The sequence below is a fragment of the Lampetra fluviatilis genome, chromosome 5, assembly GCF_964198595.1.
Source record: "Lampetra fluviatilis chromosome 5, kcLamFluv1.1, whole genome shotgun sequence".
NCBI lineage: Eukaryota > Metazoa > Chordata > Hyperoartia > Petromyzontiformes > Petromyzontidae > Lampetra > Lampetra fluviatilis.
This window is the reverse complement of record NC_136279.1, coordinates 598,729-615,127: the sequence shown is the minus strand read 5'-3', so window position 1 is coordinate 615,127 and position 16,399 is coordinate 598,729. Positions and strand designations below refer to the sequence as shown.

Here is a 16,399-nt window from a genome sequence, read left to right as displayed (position 1 = left end):
GGCGTGGAGCCTTCGCTCGAGCTCGGGAGGAGCGCTCGGGATCATCGCGGTTTGGGTGAATTCGGAAATGTGCCGGGTCCAGAGAGAGAGAGAGCCGCAGTCACGACGGCAGCAGCGGAGGAGTGAAGACTTTGGGGGCGATTCGAGTGGTTATGAAGGCGGCGATGGAAAGTCTCACAGAGGCGAGGGATGCGAGCAGGCGACACGCGGCAGGCTGCAGAGAAACACCAATTCACGCCTTCGCGCGTCCAGTGAGTGTGGTACTCATACCGTACACGCTGCTCTCTAACGCCAGGCGATCCAGAGTGCACCCACATTCTGCTTTCAATCTTTATTAAAGAAAAAAAACCCAGCCGAGAATTAATAAGACACCGTCCACTGTAAGTTGGAGGCATGCCCAGGATTTCAGCGAATATCTCTGGCTTTTGTCGTGAAATCCCACGTTTATCAAACGTAAGAAAAAGGAACACCAAGACAGAATCATGAAAGTCGCCCCGCCTAGAAACATCAACTTTGGGGAAAACCGCCAAAAGTTCCCAGCGACTGCTGCCCTCAACCCCCTCGCGTCCCGCGAGACTCGGAATCACTCCTCGCGCTATCAGTTACGCCTCGAAAGAGAGGCCCTGCCACCAACGATTCGTTTGCACTCAGAAGTAGTTGGAGACACAGCCAAACCTCAACCCATTCTCATTCAAGTTGCCGTGAGGTTTATATTCGTGTAAGCCGAGTAACTTAAATTGTATTAAAAAAATATATAAGCTCCTCTGATCAGCCTACTTAGTGTCAATGCGCTGTGATGATTTATGTGCTGTTTTCAGTAGCGTCCCAATTATAGCCATCTGTGATTATTGAATGGATGTTGTCACGTGTAGCTTAATTCTTATCCCGCATTCACTGCATCCTCAGTGATTGCCTCGTCCTGTCCGGGTCCAGGGTGGTCTCCTCTGCCTGCGCGACTCTCGCTATGAATGTCATTGATTGTCTATGAATGGCTTCATCGACACCTGTATCGATCTCTCTTCCTTCCCAACTCGGCCCTGCAGAATTCAACAGCTCACTTAATCTCTTGGAGTATAAATGTGTATTTTTTTAGACCCGTCTTCTTCACATGATCCTCATCAATGTCTGCCCCAATTGAGATGAGGTTGCATTTCGTTACTTCGTGAATCGTGACATGAAGATGGTCCGTATCTTCTTTTGTCAGTACATTCACATTGGCTCAGCGCACTGTGCTATGAACTCGGCGATCTGAGTTTGATTTCCAGCCACGGCTACCATCAACAGAGCAGCGTGTTAAAGTCTGGTCAAGTGTGAGGAGGCCTTCATCCAGCAGTGGACTGACAATGGGCTTTACGTTATGTGTATAGTTACCCATTGTTTACTTTCCACGCACATGATCGATCTGAACAAAGTGAATTGGAAACCTAAGCCGCCCCATCAAGCAGCTGGAGATGAGAAATTATTTTTCTATTAAAATACTTTTCTATAAATAGTTTTTGTGTTTTTTATATAATGATTCTTTAAAAGTGAATTGCCTAATGAAGATAACATTATAAGTTGTTCACATTAGAAACCTCTGCAACACCACAGTCTGAGTTAGTGCCTCGGGGTGGCTGTGAAGTGAAAGATTTCCTCCCTTCGTTGCGATTCGCTTCTCGCGTTGTAGCCACGCCGCTTGAGACACATTCGGTGGAGAAGGCGCCCGTGGCTGCGACGAGAAGTCACAACGCGAGGCTGCACCGTGCAGATCGAGCAGCAGCTCACGGCCGACACGCTCCGATGGTAGCGTGTGCAGCAAACGAAGAATTAGCAACGAACTCTGTGGAGTCACTCGTAAATATCCACCTTGAAAGAATAAATGTACAGGAGAAGTTGAATGTCAAGAATCTGTGTCTTGATCAACCTACTTGAGCATTTGAGTGTTTATAAATGCCTACCGTTGGTAGATAAGACAAGTTATATTACTTTCACGGGAAAGCCAATAGCATGAGGAGGTTCTTCTTAACGAGAACATGAGAACACCATCTTTTCAGGTCACTCACAACAGCCCCACCTAGTGGGCATGTCACGAGACGCCACTGCCAGTCAGTGACTTTGCCCGTCGACACGACACACTGCACGACACACATCCCCGTGAAGACCATCGGCGCACGCGCGCCTCGCGAGAGGGATCGGTAGCACCACGCCCAGCCACCTTGATCTACCTAGTAGCTATTTGTATATCTTCGAAACCGGGCGGAAACATTTTACGTAAAAAAAATCGTGCTTTATTTGAATTGCACGTAAAATGTGCCTTCATGAACTTGATGATTTCATCATTCTTCACTGTTGGCATAGGTCTATACTAGTGAAGTGTGTTGCAACTTAATAGGGTGGACAAGCAGTTTCCGTAGTGTAGTGGTTATCACGTTCGCCTCACACGCGAAAGGTCCCCGGTTCGAAGCCGGGCGGAAACATTTTACGTAAAACCCCAAAAACTCGTGTTTTATTTAAAGTGCACGTAAAATGTGCCCTCATGAAGGTGATGAATTCATCATTCTTCACTGTTGGCATAGGTCTATACCAGTGAAGAGTGTTGCAACTTAGCAAGTAAGACAAGCAGTTTCCGTAGTGTAGTGGTTATCACGTTTGCTTTACACGCGAAAGGTCCCCGGTTCGAAACCGGGCGGAAACATTTTCTGTATAACCAAAGAAATTCGTGTTTTATTGAAAGTGCACGTAAAATGTTCCCTCATGAAGGTGATGAATTCATCATTCTTCATTGTTGGCATAGGTCAATACCAGTGAAGTGTGTTGCAACTTCACAGGTTTGCCAAGCAGTTTCCGTAGTGTAGTGGTTATCACGTTCGCCTAACACGCGAAAGGTCCCCGGTTCGAAACCGGGCGGAAACATTTTACGTAAAATCAAAAAAATTCGTATTTTATTTGAAGTGCACGTAAAATGTGCCTTCATGAAGGTGATGATTTCATCATTCTTCACTGTTGGCATAGGTCTATACCAGTGAAGTGTGTTGCAACTTAACAGGGTGGGGGACAAGCAGTTTCCGAGTGTAGTGGTTATCACGTTCGCTTCACACGCGAAAACATCTGTCCCAATGTTTAAACTGCGGCGCCAGGAGATGGACTCGAACCGTGGACCTCTGGATTTGGGAGTGCAATGCTCTAGCTATTACACCACTCTGACAGCGTTGTGTTTGATGCATTAGAGTCACATATACAAATATATACATTTGCTGTGTAGTCTTCAGATGAAAAAATGTAAGTGTCTAATTTTCTCTGCTGCAACGAATTGGATTTTTTTAACTGAGATAATGAACTAAAAATGCTGGATGAAGAATGGATATACTTGATAATTTATACTCATAAATACATAACATAGAGCTTGTAAATACATTGCGCATTGAATCATTTCACAAAATGATGCTGTTTGACAGTGAATTAATGTTTCTTGAGTCAGCACCTATGTCGTAACCATGTAGAAACGTCTCTTCCCCATTCACTTATAGAACTACCGCGGCTCCACTCTCATTGAATTAAATTACGTCCCGATGAAAATACATTTTCCTCCGAATGTTAAAAACTAGTTATTCCGCAAACGCCCGTCAAAAACAATGAACGTTTCTCAAAAACCACTGTACATGCATTCCCTCTGTTCACTATAATTTCCCCATTTCACATCTGAATGTAATCAAAGGCGCGGGTAATCCGGAAGGAATTTCCCTTTAAAGCTCTTTCACTAAACGCGCGTCCTACCCGGCCTGCGAGAGAGAGAGCGAGCGAGAGAAAGGTGGGAACCAGAGCTCTATGCTGTAACGACGTCCCGCGTGAACACAGCGTGAACATAGCAGCCACGGGCAGCGACAGCCTGAGCTGTTGTGGTGAGCTCGATGCATTTGGCGGTGTTCGTAAAATGCAATCATCCTCTTGAGCAAGCGATACAAAAAAGCCGTCAAAGTGATTTATTGCTCATGGGCGCACTGAGGTGTCCATTTCATATTCACAGCCAAGTCAGTCGCTGCAATTCCACATTCCTATGACGGCGGCTTGTCCATTCATAGTACCGTTCAACCACTTTTGAATTTAAAACAGTGGTAGTTATTTTATTGACCCCGAAGCGATGATCGGCCGAGTCAACCACCAACCAAGCTGAGAACTCGCCACCTTCCGACTGCGAGGTGCTCGGTCGGACACACACACAGTGACACCCAGACCTCGATTAAAGACCTTCCCAAGTCATCCTTGTTAAGAGGATATTTGACCATGATTCACACTTAAAATATAGCAAAATAATTTCAGGTGACATTCGCACAAAGGTTAAAAATATTCGTTGTACAAATCGACTCCTGTATGTATGTTGAACTTCTTTCGCACCGTATGTAGCCAACCGCGCTACTCGGATGTGCCGGTTGCCTGCTCGTGTTTTTTAATCTGTGCCATTTGCGCGCGAGATAGTTTGACGTGACAGCACACCACGCTCGGTGGGCCACCACGACTCCTGTGCGCTCGTGTCGAGAGGGCAGCGTGACAGCCCACTTCTCTTGCGCAATGTGCCCCCGAGCTCAGCGCAATAACGGTAATGTATCTCTACAGGTTATACTTGAATAACTATTGGGGTTGTTTCTTCATATGGAAACGCCATATTAGTTTCATGTGTTTTGTTCTGACGACACAAAAAAAATCCACATTCTGTCCGATCGTAATTGATATAACGCTAGTTTCCCAGCAGATCGCGTTTCTACTCAAATGACACTGCATGCCAACACTGCAATCGTTGCTCACGTTCTGGTATTGATCCGCAGAGATCTCACTCGATGGGCACGAATAATCACGGCCAATGAATGGAACTTAGCCAAGAGGACGGCAGAAATTGAGAGATGGAGCGATGAAAACAGTTTGTGTGCAGGTTCTAAATGGATTCTTGCACAGCAGGAACAAGAGAGGTGGTGGTGGCTTGGGTCGGCTTTCAGCCGGCAGTGAGACTGGCCATGGCTAATGAGGACATGTTACACCCTCCCTGTGATCTTGTAACATGTCAACATGTGTGCGGTAATAAGATTGTTTATCTGGCGACTCTGTCACAGGCAGTTGGGTAATATCGGGGTCACAGCATTGCTCGTCAGGTGTGCAATGAGGGGGCTTCCGGGTCGTTGCCAAGCCTCGCGAGCCAGGCGCGCCGTGCCCTGTGGAGTCTGCGTGCCGGGACATTGCCAGGCCAAGCGTCTTGGAGAAAGGCGCCCTCTGACAGAAAGGCTCTCATTGGGTCGGCAGCTCCAGTGAACCCCGTGGTGGAGTTGGGAGATTTCGAGTAAACGGGGGGAGATTTATTTACCCCAGCCAGTGGGGAGGGGGGTGAGGATTGTGTCTACCTCGGAGATTAAAATTCCACAGCAGTCTTTGATAAGGGAGATTTTCTCACCTGACAGCTAAGCGCGGTATTTGAATCCTAGTCAAGTCAAAAAAGTCTGTGTAGGGGCATGCTAATCAACTGTAGGGCCATGCTAATCAACAGCGGCAGACATTCCACATTCCTATGCTGGGGGCGAGTTCCCCCATAGGACCAGTGCTGACCTCTCACAAAATAGTACTCGAGTGACCTAATTTACGAGACACACGATTGGTTGAGCAAAGCCTCCAACGGGAATTGAATTCGCACTCTTCCGATCGAGAGTCTAGTGTCGTGTCACTAAATGTTGCTAATTGTCATTCATGGAAATGCGAGCTTTTATACAATATACACAAAGACAGACACACACGCACACACGCGCGCGTGCAGTGAACCGACCATAATAATAAAAAACGAACCCGTGAGCTTAATGCATCAGAATCTGACGTTGGGTTTATTACTCTTTGCAAGAAATGATTGTCTAATAAATAAAAGTTAAAAGAAAGCGATGCAAGGGCAAGTTGATTGATTTTCCACCAGGTGGCATCACATCCGTTCATTCAAAACACGACTGCGCAGCACATTGTCGTGTGGTGGTGGTGGTTGTTTCTCGACTGGGCTTCCCCGCTCTCACTCCGCGGAGATAGCTGCTTGTCAGCTCCCGGAGACGCGCGCGTCGTGTCTGTCTGTGTGTGCGTGTGTCTGTGTGTGTCTGTCTGTGTGTCTGTGTGTGTCTGCGTGTGTGTCTGCGTGTGTCTGTGTGCCTGTATGTGTGTCTGTGTGCCTGTATGTGTGTCTGTGTGTGTGTCTGTGTGCCTGTATGTGTGTCTGTGTGTGTGTCTGTATGTGTGTGTCTGTGTGTGTGTGTCTATGTGTCTGTCTGTGTCTGTCTGTGTCTGTCTGTGTGTCTGTTTGTCTGTGTGTGTTTGTCTGTGTGTCTATGTGTGTCTGTATGTGTGTGTCTGTGTGTGTCTATATGTGTGTGTCTGTGTGTGTGTCTATATGTCTGTGTGTGTCTGTCTGTGTGTCTGTCTATGTGTGTCTGTCTATGTGTGTCTGTGTGTCTGTGTGTCTGTCTGTCTGTCTGTGTTTGTCTGTGTCTGTATGTGTGTCTGTGTGTCTATGTGTCTGTCTATGTGTGTCTGTCTGTGTGTCTGTCTGTGTGTCTGTGTGTCTGTCTGTCTGTGTGTGTTTGTATGTGTGTCTGTCTATATGTGTCTGTATGTGTGTCTGTGTGTGTCTATATGTGTGTGTCTGTGTGTGTCTATATGTCTGTGTGTGTCTGTGTGTCTGTCTATGTGTGTCTGTGTGTCTGTCTGTGTGTGTCTGTGTCTGTCTGTGTGTGGCTCGTTACTCAATGAAACAGAGGCACTGAGAAAGGGGGGGGGAGGGTGGGTGGGACAACCTGTTGATTCGCTTTAAGACGGTAGCAATAATGTACAGCAAACAACCCTCGTGGTCCCTGACATCGTCGACGCGACCTCGAGTCGTGCCAACCTCCAGGGGGACTTGGCTGCACTGCAACAACTGTCCATCACGCGTCATCCCTCTTGCACGCTCAAATCCACTGCCCTTCGGTACAGCCCAACGAAGCATCTCTGGAGCTTCCACGCAATTTAAGACTCCACAAAGACCGCACCAATAATCCATTTGGCGCAATCGACTCTTACAGTATTTGGAAAGCATTTTTTTTTAGGAAAGGACGGGGAGAGTTTATATACTTGAATGCTACAGTAACACTAACACTCAGTAAATATACACTAAATCAACACAACTGACAAATCAAAATGTTGTAACGATTTAAGTCCCGTTACTTGCTAATTTTCAGACGTGACCTTTCCTAGATTTCGCGGAGATGATTCGGAAAAATTACGATTTTTTTTGTTAAAAGAAACGCTGAAATTTGTCAAACAACACGCACTTCGTAACAATCTTAACATTGCATCACCATGTATTGTTTAAGCAGGAACACTATGTAACAAAGTATACACATTACTGTAAGGCACAGTGCAACACTGTTTCAGGCGTGCCATACAATGTCCGTTTTGAGTGTGTCGATTAAACACCATGCAATGTTTATGCGTCTCCTTACGTCATCACAAGTAATCATAAAGTGGATCGTATAGGGACACTTTTTTATTTCAATCCTAATTACGGTAATTATTTTTCTTCCACTCGATGTAATGTTTCATGTGATTGTCAATGCAACTCGGAATCTATTGCTCCAGAACGGTAGAGATCTCACTCCAGTCCGGTAGAGATCTCACTCCAGTCCGGTAGAGATCTCACTCCAGTCCGGTAGAGATCTCACTCCAGTCCGGTAGAGATCTCACTCCAGTCCGGTAGAGATCTCACTCCAGTCCGGTAGAGATCTCACTCCAGTCCGGTAGAGATCTCACTCCAGTCCGGTAGAGATCTCACTCCAGTCTGGTAGAGATCTCACTCCAGTCCGGTAGAGATCTCACTCCAGTCCGGGATAGATGCCACCCCAGTCCGGTAGAGATTTCACTCCAGTCCGGTAGATATATCACCCCAGTCCGGTAGAGATCTCACTCCAGTCCGGTAGAGATCTTAGTCCAGTCCGGTAGATATATCACCCCAGTCCGGTAGAGATGTCACTCCAACACGGGCGGCACTTCGCTCACAACGGTGCCGCCATCGTCGCAGGTCCATTGGGTTGAGCATCGAGGAAAGCGTCGTTAAAATAAATTAAAATACGGGGTGCGGTGATCGGCAAAAAAGTTCCAAGCAACGCTCTGGAGGTGTAAGCGTTTTCGACTGCTTTCGGTCTGCGGAAAATGGAAGAAATCAACAAAGTGCAACGCTCCAAATCCAACGGCCCACGTGCTGCACAGCTAACACCAAACAGTCGAGCAAAAACCATCGTCGTCCAGGTTGTCCGCTCCGTTGCCGCAAGCTTGCGCGCTCCGGCACGCCGCGCCGGCGCCTCCGGCTGCCGCCGCCGCACGGAGGGGCGCGCGGCGGAGGGACCGACCGCCGCGGCGTTCGTGTCGAGTCCGGAGCCGTGGGTCGCGCCGGGGTTGGGCGGTTTCGAGGAAGGCCGGGGGTCGCCGAGGGACGGAGCGTCCCTGGCGCGCGGTCGTCCACGCGGCCCGGCCGGGGTGGCGGGCGCCCGCGTGGGCCGCCGGGCGGCGGCCTTAGAGGTACTCGAGCTCCAGTGCGTGGTGCAGGGCCATCAGGTCCGAGTGGCCCGAGATCCTCCAGAAGGGCATGTTGTGCTGCACGCCAGGGGCACGGCAGGGGCACGGCCGGGGCACGGCCGGGGCACGGCAGGGGCACGGCAGGGGCACGGCAGGGGCACGGCAGGGGCACGGCGTTAGCGAGTCGTCTCGACGGCCACCCACCGAGCGCCAACGTCTCCCGACGCACGGCGACGCGGCGTGTCGTCACAACGCATCGAACAATAATAGAATACACTACGCAGCACCACAACAAATACAGAACACATTGACAGACTATGCCGTGCAATACATTAAATATGGTAATACATTCATTATAATCTATTACAATATAACAATACATTTACAATGAATTATACCACTGTATAATTAAATATGTTAAATATATACATTGCAAATACTTTAATATAGTTTTACAATGCATTACATTATCATACGACAGTACGATTGAGTATAACACCTACATTTATATTGCATTATGCAATACCGTAATATTATAAATATGATAAATCACAATGGAAAACGTGAACAATCCGCCCGCTGTAGATTGGCACGTCGTGTTTAAATTCAGTCTTTCCACTCGCTGCGTCTGTCCATGCGCATGTACTCACAGCGCATGTACTCACAGCGCATGCAGAAGGGCACAGAGGGAGCCACACATGTCAGATAATTTTACCACACACATACCTCGTTCAAAATTTCATTCAATTTATAAAATACGTAAACAAAAAATAAAGACAGTCCAGTCATGGAAATTTTGGAATAAGACAGCATGTGCTTAAAAACTATTTTGATGAGCGTCCATTTTCCCAAAAGCATGGAATTTTACTTGGCCCATCATTCCTCTGTGGTCAATAAGTACAGTACTACTTTGTCGGAAAGGCAACAGTGGCTGCCCTCGGGATAGACTCGCACCCACCACAGATTCAGGGCTGTTGAGAGGAGATGAGCACTGCCTCGATGCTCAGTTGAGCAGGAAACCACTTTGACTTTGGAATAAAGCAACGAGGGGACAAATCGTCGCCGTGCGGCGGCGAGCGGACAGCCATGGGGATGCTCGACGCCACGCCGGCAAAGGAAGGGGGGGGGCACACCTGCCAAGTGACCTCCGCCTTTGTTTTTTCTTCCAAAGAGAGGGCACTTTATCTGTAGCCATTAACATCGTCACCCTGGAATGTTTTTTTAATTGTTCAATTGGTCAGAAGAAATCCCTCTGCTGTAAACACGCGGCGAGGGCCGGCGCGGTGACCCCGCCTTGACGCCCCCGCGCCGACCCACAGCCAAACCCCCTCCGGCTTGGCACCCTCAACGCTTTCCCTTTCCAAGTCAAGTTCTGCCATCGCCGCGGAGGGAGATCCTCACGGCGACGCGTGCATCTGCTCCCTTCGGTACGCGCTGATGCGGCGCGGAGCCCGGAGGGAAGAAAACCGCGCGGGGTGATGGGTGAGGGCGGTGGGCGAGGGTGGTGAGAGAGTGAGTGGCGTGCAGTGTCACCAGGGCGTGGATAGGAAAACCACGTCGCTCTCGAGCACGGGGGGACGCTGCCGTCGGCACTGTGGTGATCACGCTGGACTTGCAATCCAGGGCTCGGCAGTTCGATCCCATCCCTCAGCTCAGCAGGTAAAACGATTGAGCAAGTTTCTTAAAATTCTCCCCGCCTCTGTCTGCCCCGTATTAATGGATACATCAGTTAGGGGGGGTCGTTGAGCACTCCGAGGGGGCGTTGGGTTCTGTGAGCGGTCTCGGCGCTGCTGCTGCCCCCGTCTGCCGCGAGGCTGTATCGGCTATCGGCGCGCGGGCCGTGCCGAATCGTAGACAGCTGTGAACACAGTCGCAGGCGTCGGCGGGGCCAGACAGAGAGCCGGGGTTTAGGATCCCCAGGGGAGAACCCCTCGTGCACATTCGTGCCTTGGCTTCCCTCACCCCAATAACTGCCCCCAATTTAATGAGAACTCCAAAATAATCCCATTGTTTTGTCTGCCTGTGCAGTCAATCACGTCACCGCTGGGGTTGTCGCAGCGTGCGCCTTGAGGGACGCGGGTTGCTCACCTATTACTAAAATAGCGGACGGAGTTAATTTGTCAAAATATGCGCCAGATTTCTGTTAAATACACAAACCACGCACGTCTATCCCGTATCGTCACTCGGGCAGCCTCGTGTCACAGTCGACGTTCTCCCGGACCTCACTTGCAATGAGCAGGACACGGCGCCCAGCTGAACATCGCGGTCTGCGTGAGCGTCGACGGCACGTGGCCTGATTTCACGTGAGCAACGCTGGTGAAATGTCATCATGCTTTTCTTCCCCTCGCAATGTCTGCATTGAACCGAGACGCGATTAACATCACATCCGCGGAATGGCAAGTCCCTACAGAGGAACAGACAACGGCTCCCCAAGACCTCCACTCTCTCAGCCTCTCGCGGCGCGACCCTCGACGCAGTCCCAGCAGCTCTGTCAGCGGCGCGAGCAGCACCACTATTCTAACAATAACAAATCGGCGCGTCAAGGTCATTGCTGGCGAATGTCCACTGACCCAACCGGAGCTGCCGGCACGCTGAGACGTCACAGTAAACAGGCTTCTTTCCCCTCTTGGATCGTCGTGGGGTTTCTCATCGATTGCTTGCGCGGGTCTCGGGTTACTCCATTGCCGATTGTAGTTAAAGGGAGGCGTGTTCACCAGAGGGGAGAAGCAACTTCCACCGCTAATCGGATGGCGATGTCCGTCTGGGCTCACGGAGCCCGGCGCGAGCCTGCAGGCGGCCCGGGGAGGCAGCTCACCTCGGCAGGCCCAGCGGCCTCGCCGCATTCCTCACACCCACCCACCCTCCCTCCCCCCCTCTTTCCACTTTACCATCTGTATGCACTCTACCCTAAAATAACAATAACATGAGGCGAACATTTTAAGAAGCCTTTTTGTAAAACCTTAAACACCACTCGGAGACTTCGAGAAAATGCCAGCGGACATCTGTACGAGCAAATCCGAAATATGTTCTGCGTCAGGTGTCTCGTTTGTTGTATTTGACATTTCTATTTGATTTCCTTGATTTATGCGCGTCTGAACGTGCATCGAAACGAATGCACAGGATAGTCGCACACACCGGAGTGCAGCGTGCAGCTGGTTTCATCACCCGGCGCCTTCTTCACACGCGAGCGAGCGAGCGAGCGGTGCAGGAAACCGCCTCCGGATCTAATCGTCCGCCCACCTTTATCTCTATTTGTCCCTCCACACAGAAAATGTTTTAGCAACACTCGCTCGCCCAACGCCGGGCATCGCCGCGAGCGCTCTTGTTTGTGTTGTTGCTGTGACCACCGACAGGCCGCGTCACCGCCCGGGCCCCGAGGCCGCGTCACCGAGGGGGTGTGGCGAGGCCCACGGCGGCGTCAGCTGCCGCTCATGAGCCCAGCGACCCCGCCAAGCTCACCAACACCACCTACCCCACCAACACCACCTACCCCCACCAGCCCCACCAACACCACCTACCCCACCAACACCACCTACCCCCACCAGCCCCACCAACACCACCTACCCCACCTACCCCACCAACACCACCAACCCCACCCACCCCACCAACACCACCTACCCCACCTACCCCTCCTACACCACCTACCCCACCCACCCCACCAACACCGCCTACCCCACCTACCCCACCAACACCACCAACCCCACCCACCCCACCAACACCACCTACCCCACCTACCCCTCCTACACCACCTACCCCCACCAGCCCCACCAACACCACCTACCCCCACCAGCCCCACCAACACCACCAACACCACCTACCCCTCCTACACCACCTACCCCACCCACCCCACCAACACCACCTACCCCACCTACCCCACCAACACCACCTACCCCCACCAGCCCCACCAACACCACCTACCCCCACCAGCCCCACCAACACCACCAACACCACCTACCCCTCCTACACCACCTACCCCACCCACCCCACCAACACCACCTACCCCACCTACCCCTCCTACACCACCTACCCCCACCAGCCCCACCAACACCACCTACCCCCACCAGCCCCACCAACACCACCAACACCACCTACCCCTCCTACACCACCTACCCCACCCACCCCACCAACACCACCTACCCCACCTACCCCACCAACACCACCAACCCCACCCACCCCACCAACACCACCCACCCCACCTACCCCTCCTACACCACCTACCCCACCTACACCACCAACACCATCAACACCACCAACACCACCTACCCCACCTACCCCACCTACCCCGCCTACCCCTCGGGCTCCCGCGTGAGCGACAATGATACCTGTTCAACTTGCTGATAGATGCCCGGTGCTGACATGACAAGTTCTTCCCTTGGCCAAATTTTTGACGGCAGAACTATAGTCATGCAAATCGCATGCTAATGTGCATTCAGCAGTAATAGTATGGATAATACAAAACATGACAGAACACACGGAACATTTAGTACAAACAAGATTACTTAAATATGACACAGAATCGATTCTTAAATCAAACCTCTAACATTAACAAACTGTAATTTAATAACCATTGCAATCACGTGTTTGCTTATCCGGCCCTTGACATCGGCAACAGGGAGCGGAGGGGGTTGGATTGTGGGCAGCGTCGCCGCATCTCAACCGCCGCAGGAGGAATCCGATGAGCTATGAAGCTCTTTTTACAGATGTAAGTAAGTTACAACAATGCAAGCCTGCATACTAGAGCCATTGTTATTTTACACGATGGATAGTAGTTGGACTTCAAGTGAGCCACGCATTATTATACTTAATTTATTTACGACTAGTTTTTACATATCTATAAAACGTTTAACAAAGTTGTGCATCCATTGTGAGCACAGTAAACGTCATGCCTAGGGATGGAATGCTTTGGAGACGGATAGATGAAATCGGCTCCTGTGCAGCAGATGCCGGGCGGATTGTTACACCACAGGATTGCGAGAGTTTAGGATGCCATGGGGAGGCGTTCATCATCCAGCAGTGGATTGTTCATGGCTGATGAAGACAATGAAGTGTACGACATTCTGCAGACATGTTGCCAACCCTTTTACTTTACACAAACACAAGTCCCACACGCGCGGCGGGCATTTTACATGTAACCCGTAGGCGCGTCCGTGTAGACTTGTTCATAAGAAAGCGTTTCCATGTTGTGTTGCAGAGGGGAGAAGCACAGAAGCATTGCGAGAGCGCTCGCTGCGGGGGGCCCGGGGCCTCGGGAAGCCGAGAGAGCGGCCATCGAGGCGGCCGGCGACGCTGGTGCCACCGGCACCGCCGACGCTCGGCGCTCCGCGGCGGTCTCAGCCAATCGGATCAGGGAGACGGGGGCTCCCCTGATGCGCAGCAGCAAAAGCAAAGTGAGAGCCATGCGGAGCCACCACCGCGGTAGCGCCGGGCACAGCGAGCAGTGCCCGAGGAGAGCGACGTTACAAGGTCCGCTTCATAGCCGGTGCATCGTGCGAGCGCCGTCTCCGCTGCTCTGAGTTTTCTGTCTACGTTGACCTGGACGAGCCGAGCGCCGTGCGGCTGCGGTCCGACTGGCAGGCGCCGCTGGGCGGTGGCGGCTGTCTGTACGCGGTGGCGGCTGTCTGTACGCGGTGGCCGCTGTCTGTACGCGGTGGCCGCTGTCTGTACGCGGTGGCCGCTGTCTGTACGCGGTGGCCGCTGTCTGTACGCGGTGGCCGCTGTCTGTACGCGGTGGCCGCTGTCTGTACGCGGTGGCCGCTGTCTGTACGCGGTGGCCGCTGTCTGTACGCGGTGGCCGCTGTCTGTACGCGGTGGCCGCTGTCTGTACGCGGTGGCCGCTGTCTGTACGCGGTGGCCGCTGTCTGTACGCGGTGGCCGCTGTCTGTACGCGGTGGCCGCTGTCTGTACGCGGTGGCCGCTGTCTGTACGCGGTGGCCGCTGTCTGTACGCGGTGGCCGCTGTCTGTACGCGGTGGCCGCTGTCTGTACGCGGTGGCCGCTGTCTGTACGCGGTGGCCGCTGTCTGTACGCGGTGGCCCCCGTGCGACGGTTCACGAGGAACTCGCTGGCAGCGCCCGCACTTCAGCACCGCCGCGGTCGGTACGGCACTACACAGACGGCAGCGGTGAGCCGTGAAATATCCCCTGAAGTTATCTTATCTTATCTAGATGTATAGAGCCCCTTAGTCCGAAGCGCTTTACAATAATTATACAATTGTACATTAAATGCTTTAATATTTATGGAGTTGCAGTCATTATATAGCAGTGGATTGCTCATGGCCAATGATGATGAGGAAGTGTAAAGTCTTAAGACCTAGCTTGCTTGTGCTTCACAGCACGGTGGCTTTAAACCCTCACGTCATTAATCCCTGTAGAATAACCGCTTGAGATGATTATTTTATCATAAGTAATCTCGATAACGAGTCAGCCGAAAGAATGTAGATACAAAGCGTGGGCACCCGACTCCACGACCAATCGCAGCAGAGAGCGAGCCACCAGCGTCCCCACGGCGCGCCGACACCGCCACGCGGCAGAGAAACAAGCGTCGCTGGCAGCGCGTCGCACGCCGCACACAGCAGCACAGCGAGCGGGGAGAGGGCGGCGCGCGTGCGGCAGAGGGCACGTGGTGTCACGGCGCGGTAGCATTTACCTTCAAGGCCGACTGCTCCTCTTCTACCCCATCGCCAATTACAACATACACTACTTTCCTACCAAACCTGGCAATTATTCGCTCGAAGGAGCTTTCCTTCCCTGGAAAATAGAGAAGATAAAAAGGGGGAGAGAGAGAGAGAGCGGGTGCTGAGTGGGCGCCCCCCCCCCGGGGCTCGCCGGCCCCTCGTGTTACCTGCGTGGCGGCCTGCTCCTCGTCGCGCCCGTCCCCGACCACGACGTACGTGACCTTGCGGCCGAAGCGCGCCAAGATCTGCTCAAAACAGTTCTCCTTGCCTGGAAGAAACGTCGGGCGGCATCCCCGGCGCACGGTTACGGCACGCGCCGGGAATGCTCGCGGGGCCACTGACACGCGAGGACAACGCGGGTGGTGGCCCGCTCCTGCCCCCCCCCGCCCCCCCGGCATCGCATCAAGCCCCTTGCCACTCGGCGGCCGAGCGGTCGGCTCGCGACCGTCAGGTTACGAGTTCACGTCCTGTGTGTGGGTTGACACGGTCCATTGTCATCATCCTCTGGGATCGATACAAATGAGTACCAATTTGTGGGTAAGTCAACAGTGGTGGCTCTATGGATAGTCTCTCTCCCATCATAGGCATGCGACATTTCCACCACTGGCCCAGGGCTTTAAAGAGGAGTTGAGCACCAATGCCTTAATGCTTGAGCAGGAAGTGAGTTTCTGTGGAATGCAACGTGGGGCAATCGCCCCAGATAATGATCCCCGCTCCCAACTCATCCATTCTGTCGTGAATCTATGAAATCACACAGTACCGTGTCATGTAGATCTATCATAGTGAATCTCTGAATTTACAGAATTCTCTATACTGCAATTAATTGACTTCCCTATTTCACAGCACACAATACACACTGCTGCGATGAGATGGATTAAATCTTGACTTGAAGCTTTCGTGACTGCAGGAATTCATATTCTTGGGTCTTTCGGTCAAGTCACGTGGATAGGTTCAAAGAAAATAACCAAAAATAACAAAAAACTGTGACGTTTCGATCTTCAGAAAAAAAAGAGATGGATTAATTTAAACTGTGTTTCGCAGTGGTGCACAATGACCGCATGATAGCAGAAACACAGAAAGCTGCCGATCGTTTGAGGCAATGACCATTCTCCAGTCCAAAAAGCAAGGCAAAGGATGCACTGGCTTACATCCAGAGATCACACAAGCGCGTGTGCGTCTGTGC

At 51.7% G+C, this 16,399-nt stretch overlaps 1 protein-coding gene and 3 non-coding genes across 11 annotated transcripts in view; 3 read left to right on the top strand and 1 right to left on the bottom strand.

Moving 5' to 3' along the window:
• Positions 1 to 2,383: 2,383 nt before the first annotated feature.
• TRNAV-CAC (transfer RNA valine (anticodon CAC)) lies at positions 2,384 to 2,456 on the top strand. Its single transcript has one exon. It is a non-coding gene; the product is annotated as a tRNA-Val (tRNA).
• Positions 2,457 to 2,601: 145 nt separating this feature from the next.
• On the top strand, positions 2,602 to 2,674 carry TRNAV-UAC (transfer RNA valine (anticodon UAC)). The gene has a single exon. It is a non-coding gene; the product is annotated as a tRNA-Val (tRNA).
• A 145-nt stretch (positions 2,675 to 2,819) lies between these two features.
• TRNAV-AAC (transfer RNA valine (anticodon AAC)) lies at positions 2,820 to 2,892 on the top strand. Its single transcript has one exon. It is a non-coding gene; the product is annotated as a tRNA-Val (tRNA).
• A 1,064-nt stretch (positions 2,893 to 3,956) lies between these two features.
• The window catches only part of LOC144932358 (protein phosphatase EYA1-like), a 101,885-nt gene continuing 89,442 nt past the window's right edge, over positions 3,957 to 16,399 (bottom strand). For 6 of the 8 annotated variants that reach the window (XM_078856312.1, XM_078856310.1, XM_078856313.1 and 3 more), the window contains 2 exons: positions 15,384 to 15,484; positions 5,744 to 8,622 (listed from right to left, as the gene is read on the bottom strand). In XM_078856312.1, the coding sequence (XP_078712438.1) occupies positions 8,542 to 8,622; positions 15,384 to 15,484 (182 nt within the window). In that variant the 3' untranslated portion in view covers positions 5,744 to 8,541. Of the gene's footprint in view, positions 8,623 to 15,188; positions 15,290 to 15,383; positions 15,485 to 16,399 lie in introns of all 8 variants that reach the window. The other 2 variants (XM_078856311.1, XM_078856317.1) reach the window with 1 other exon arrangement.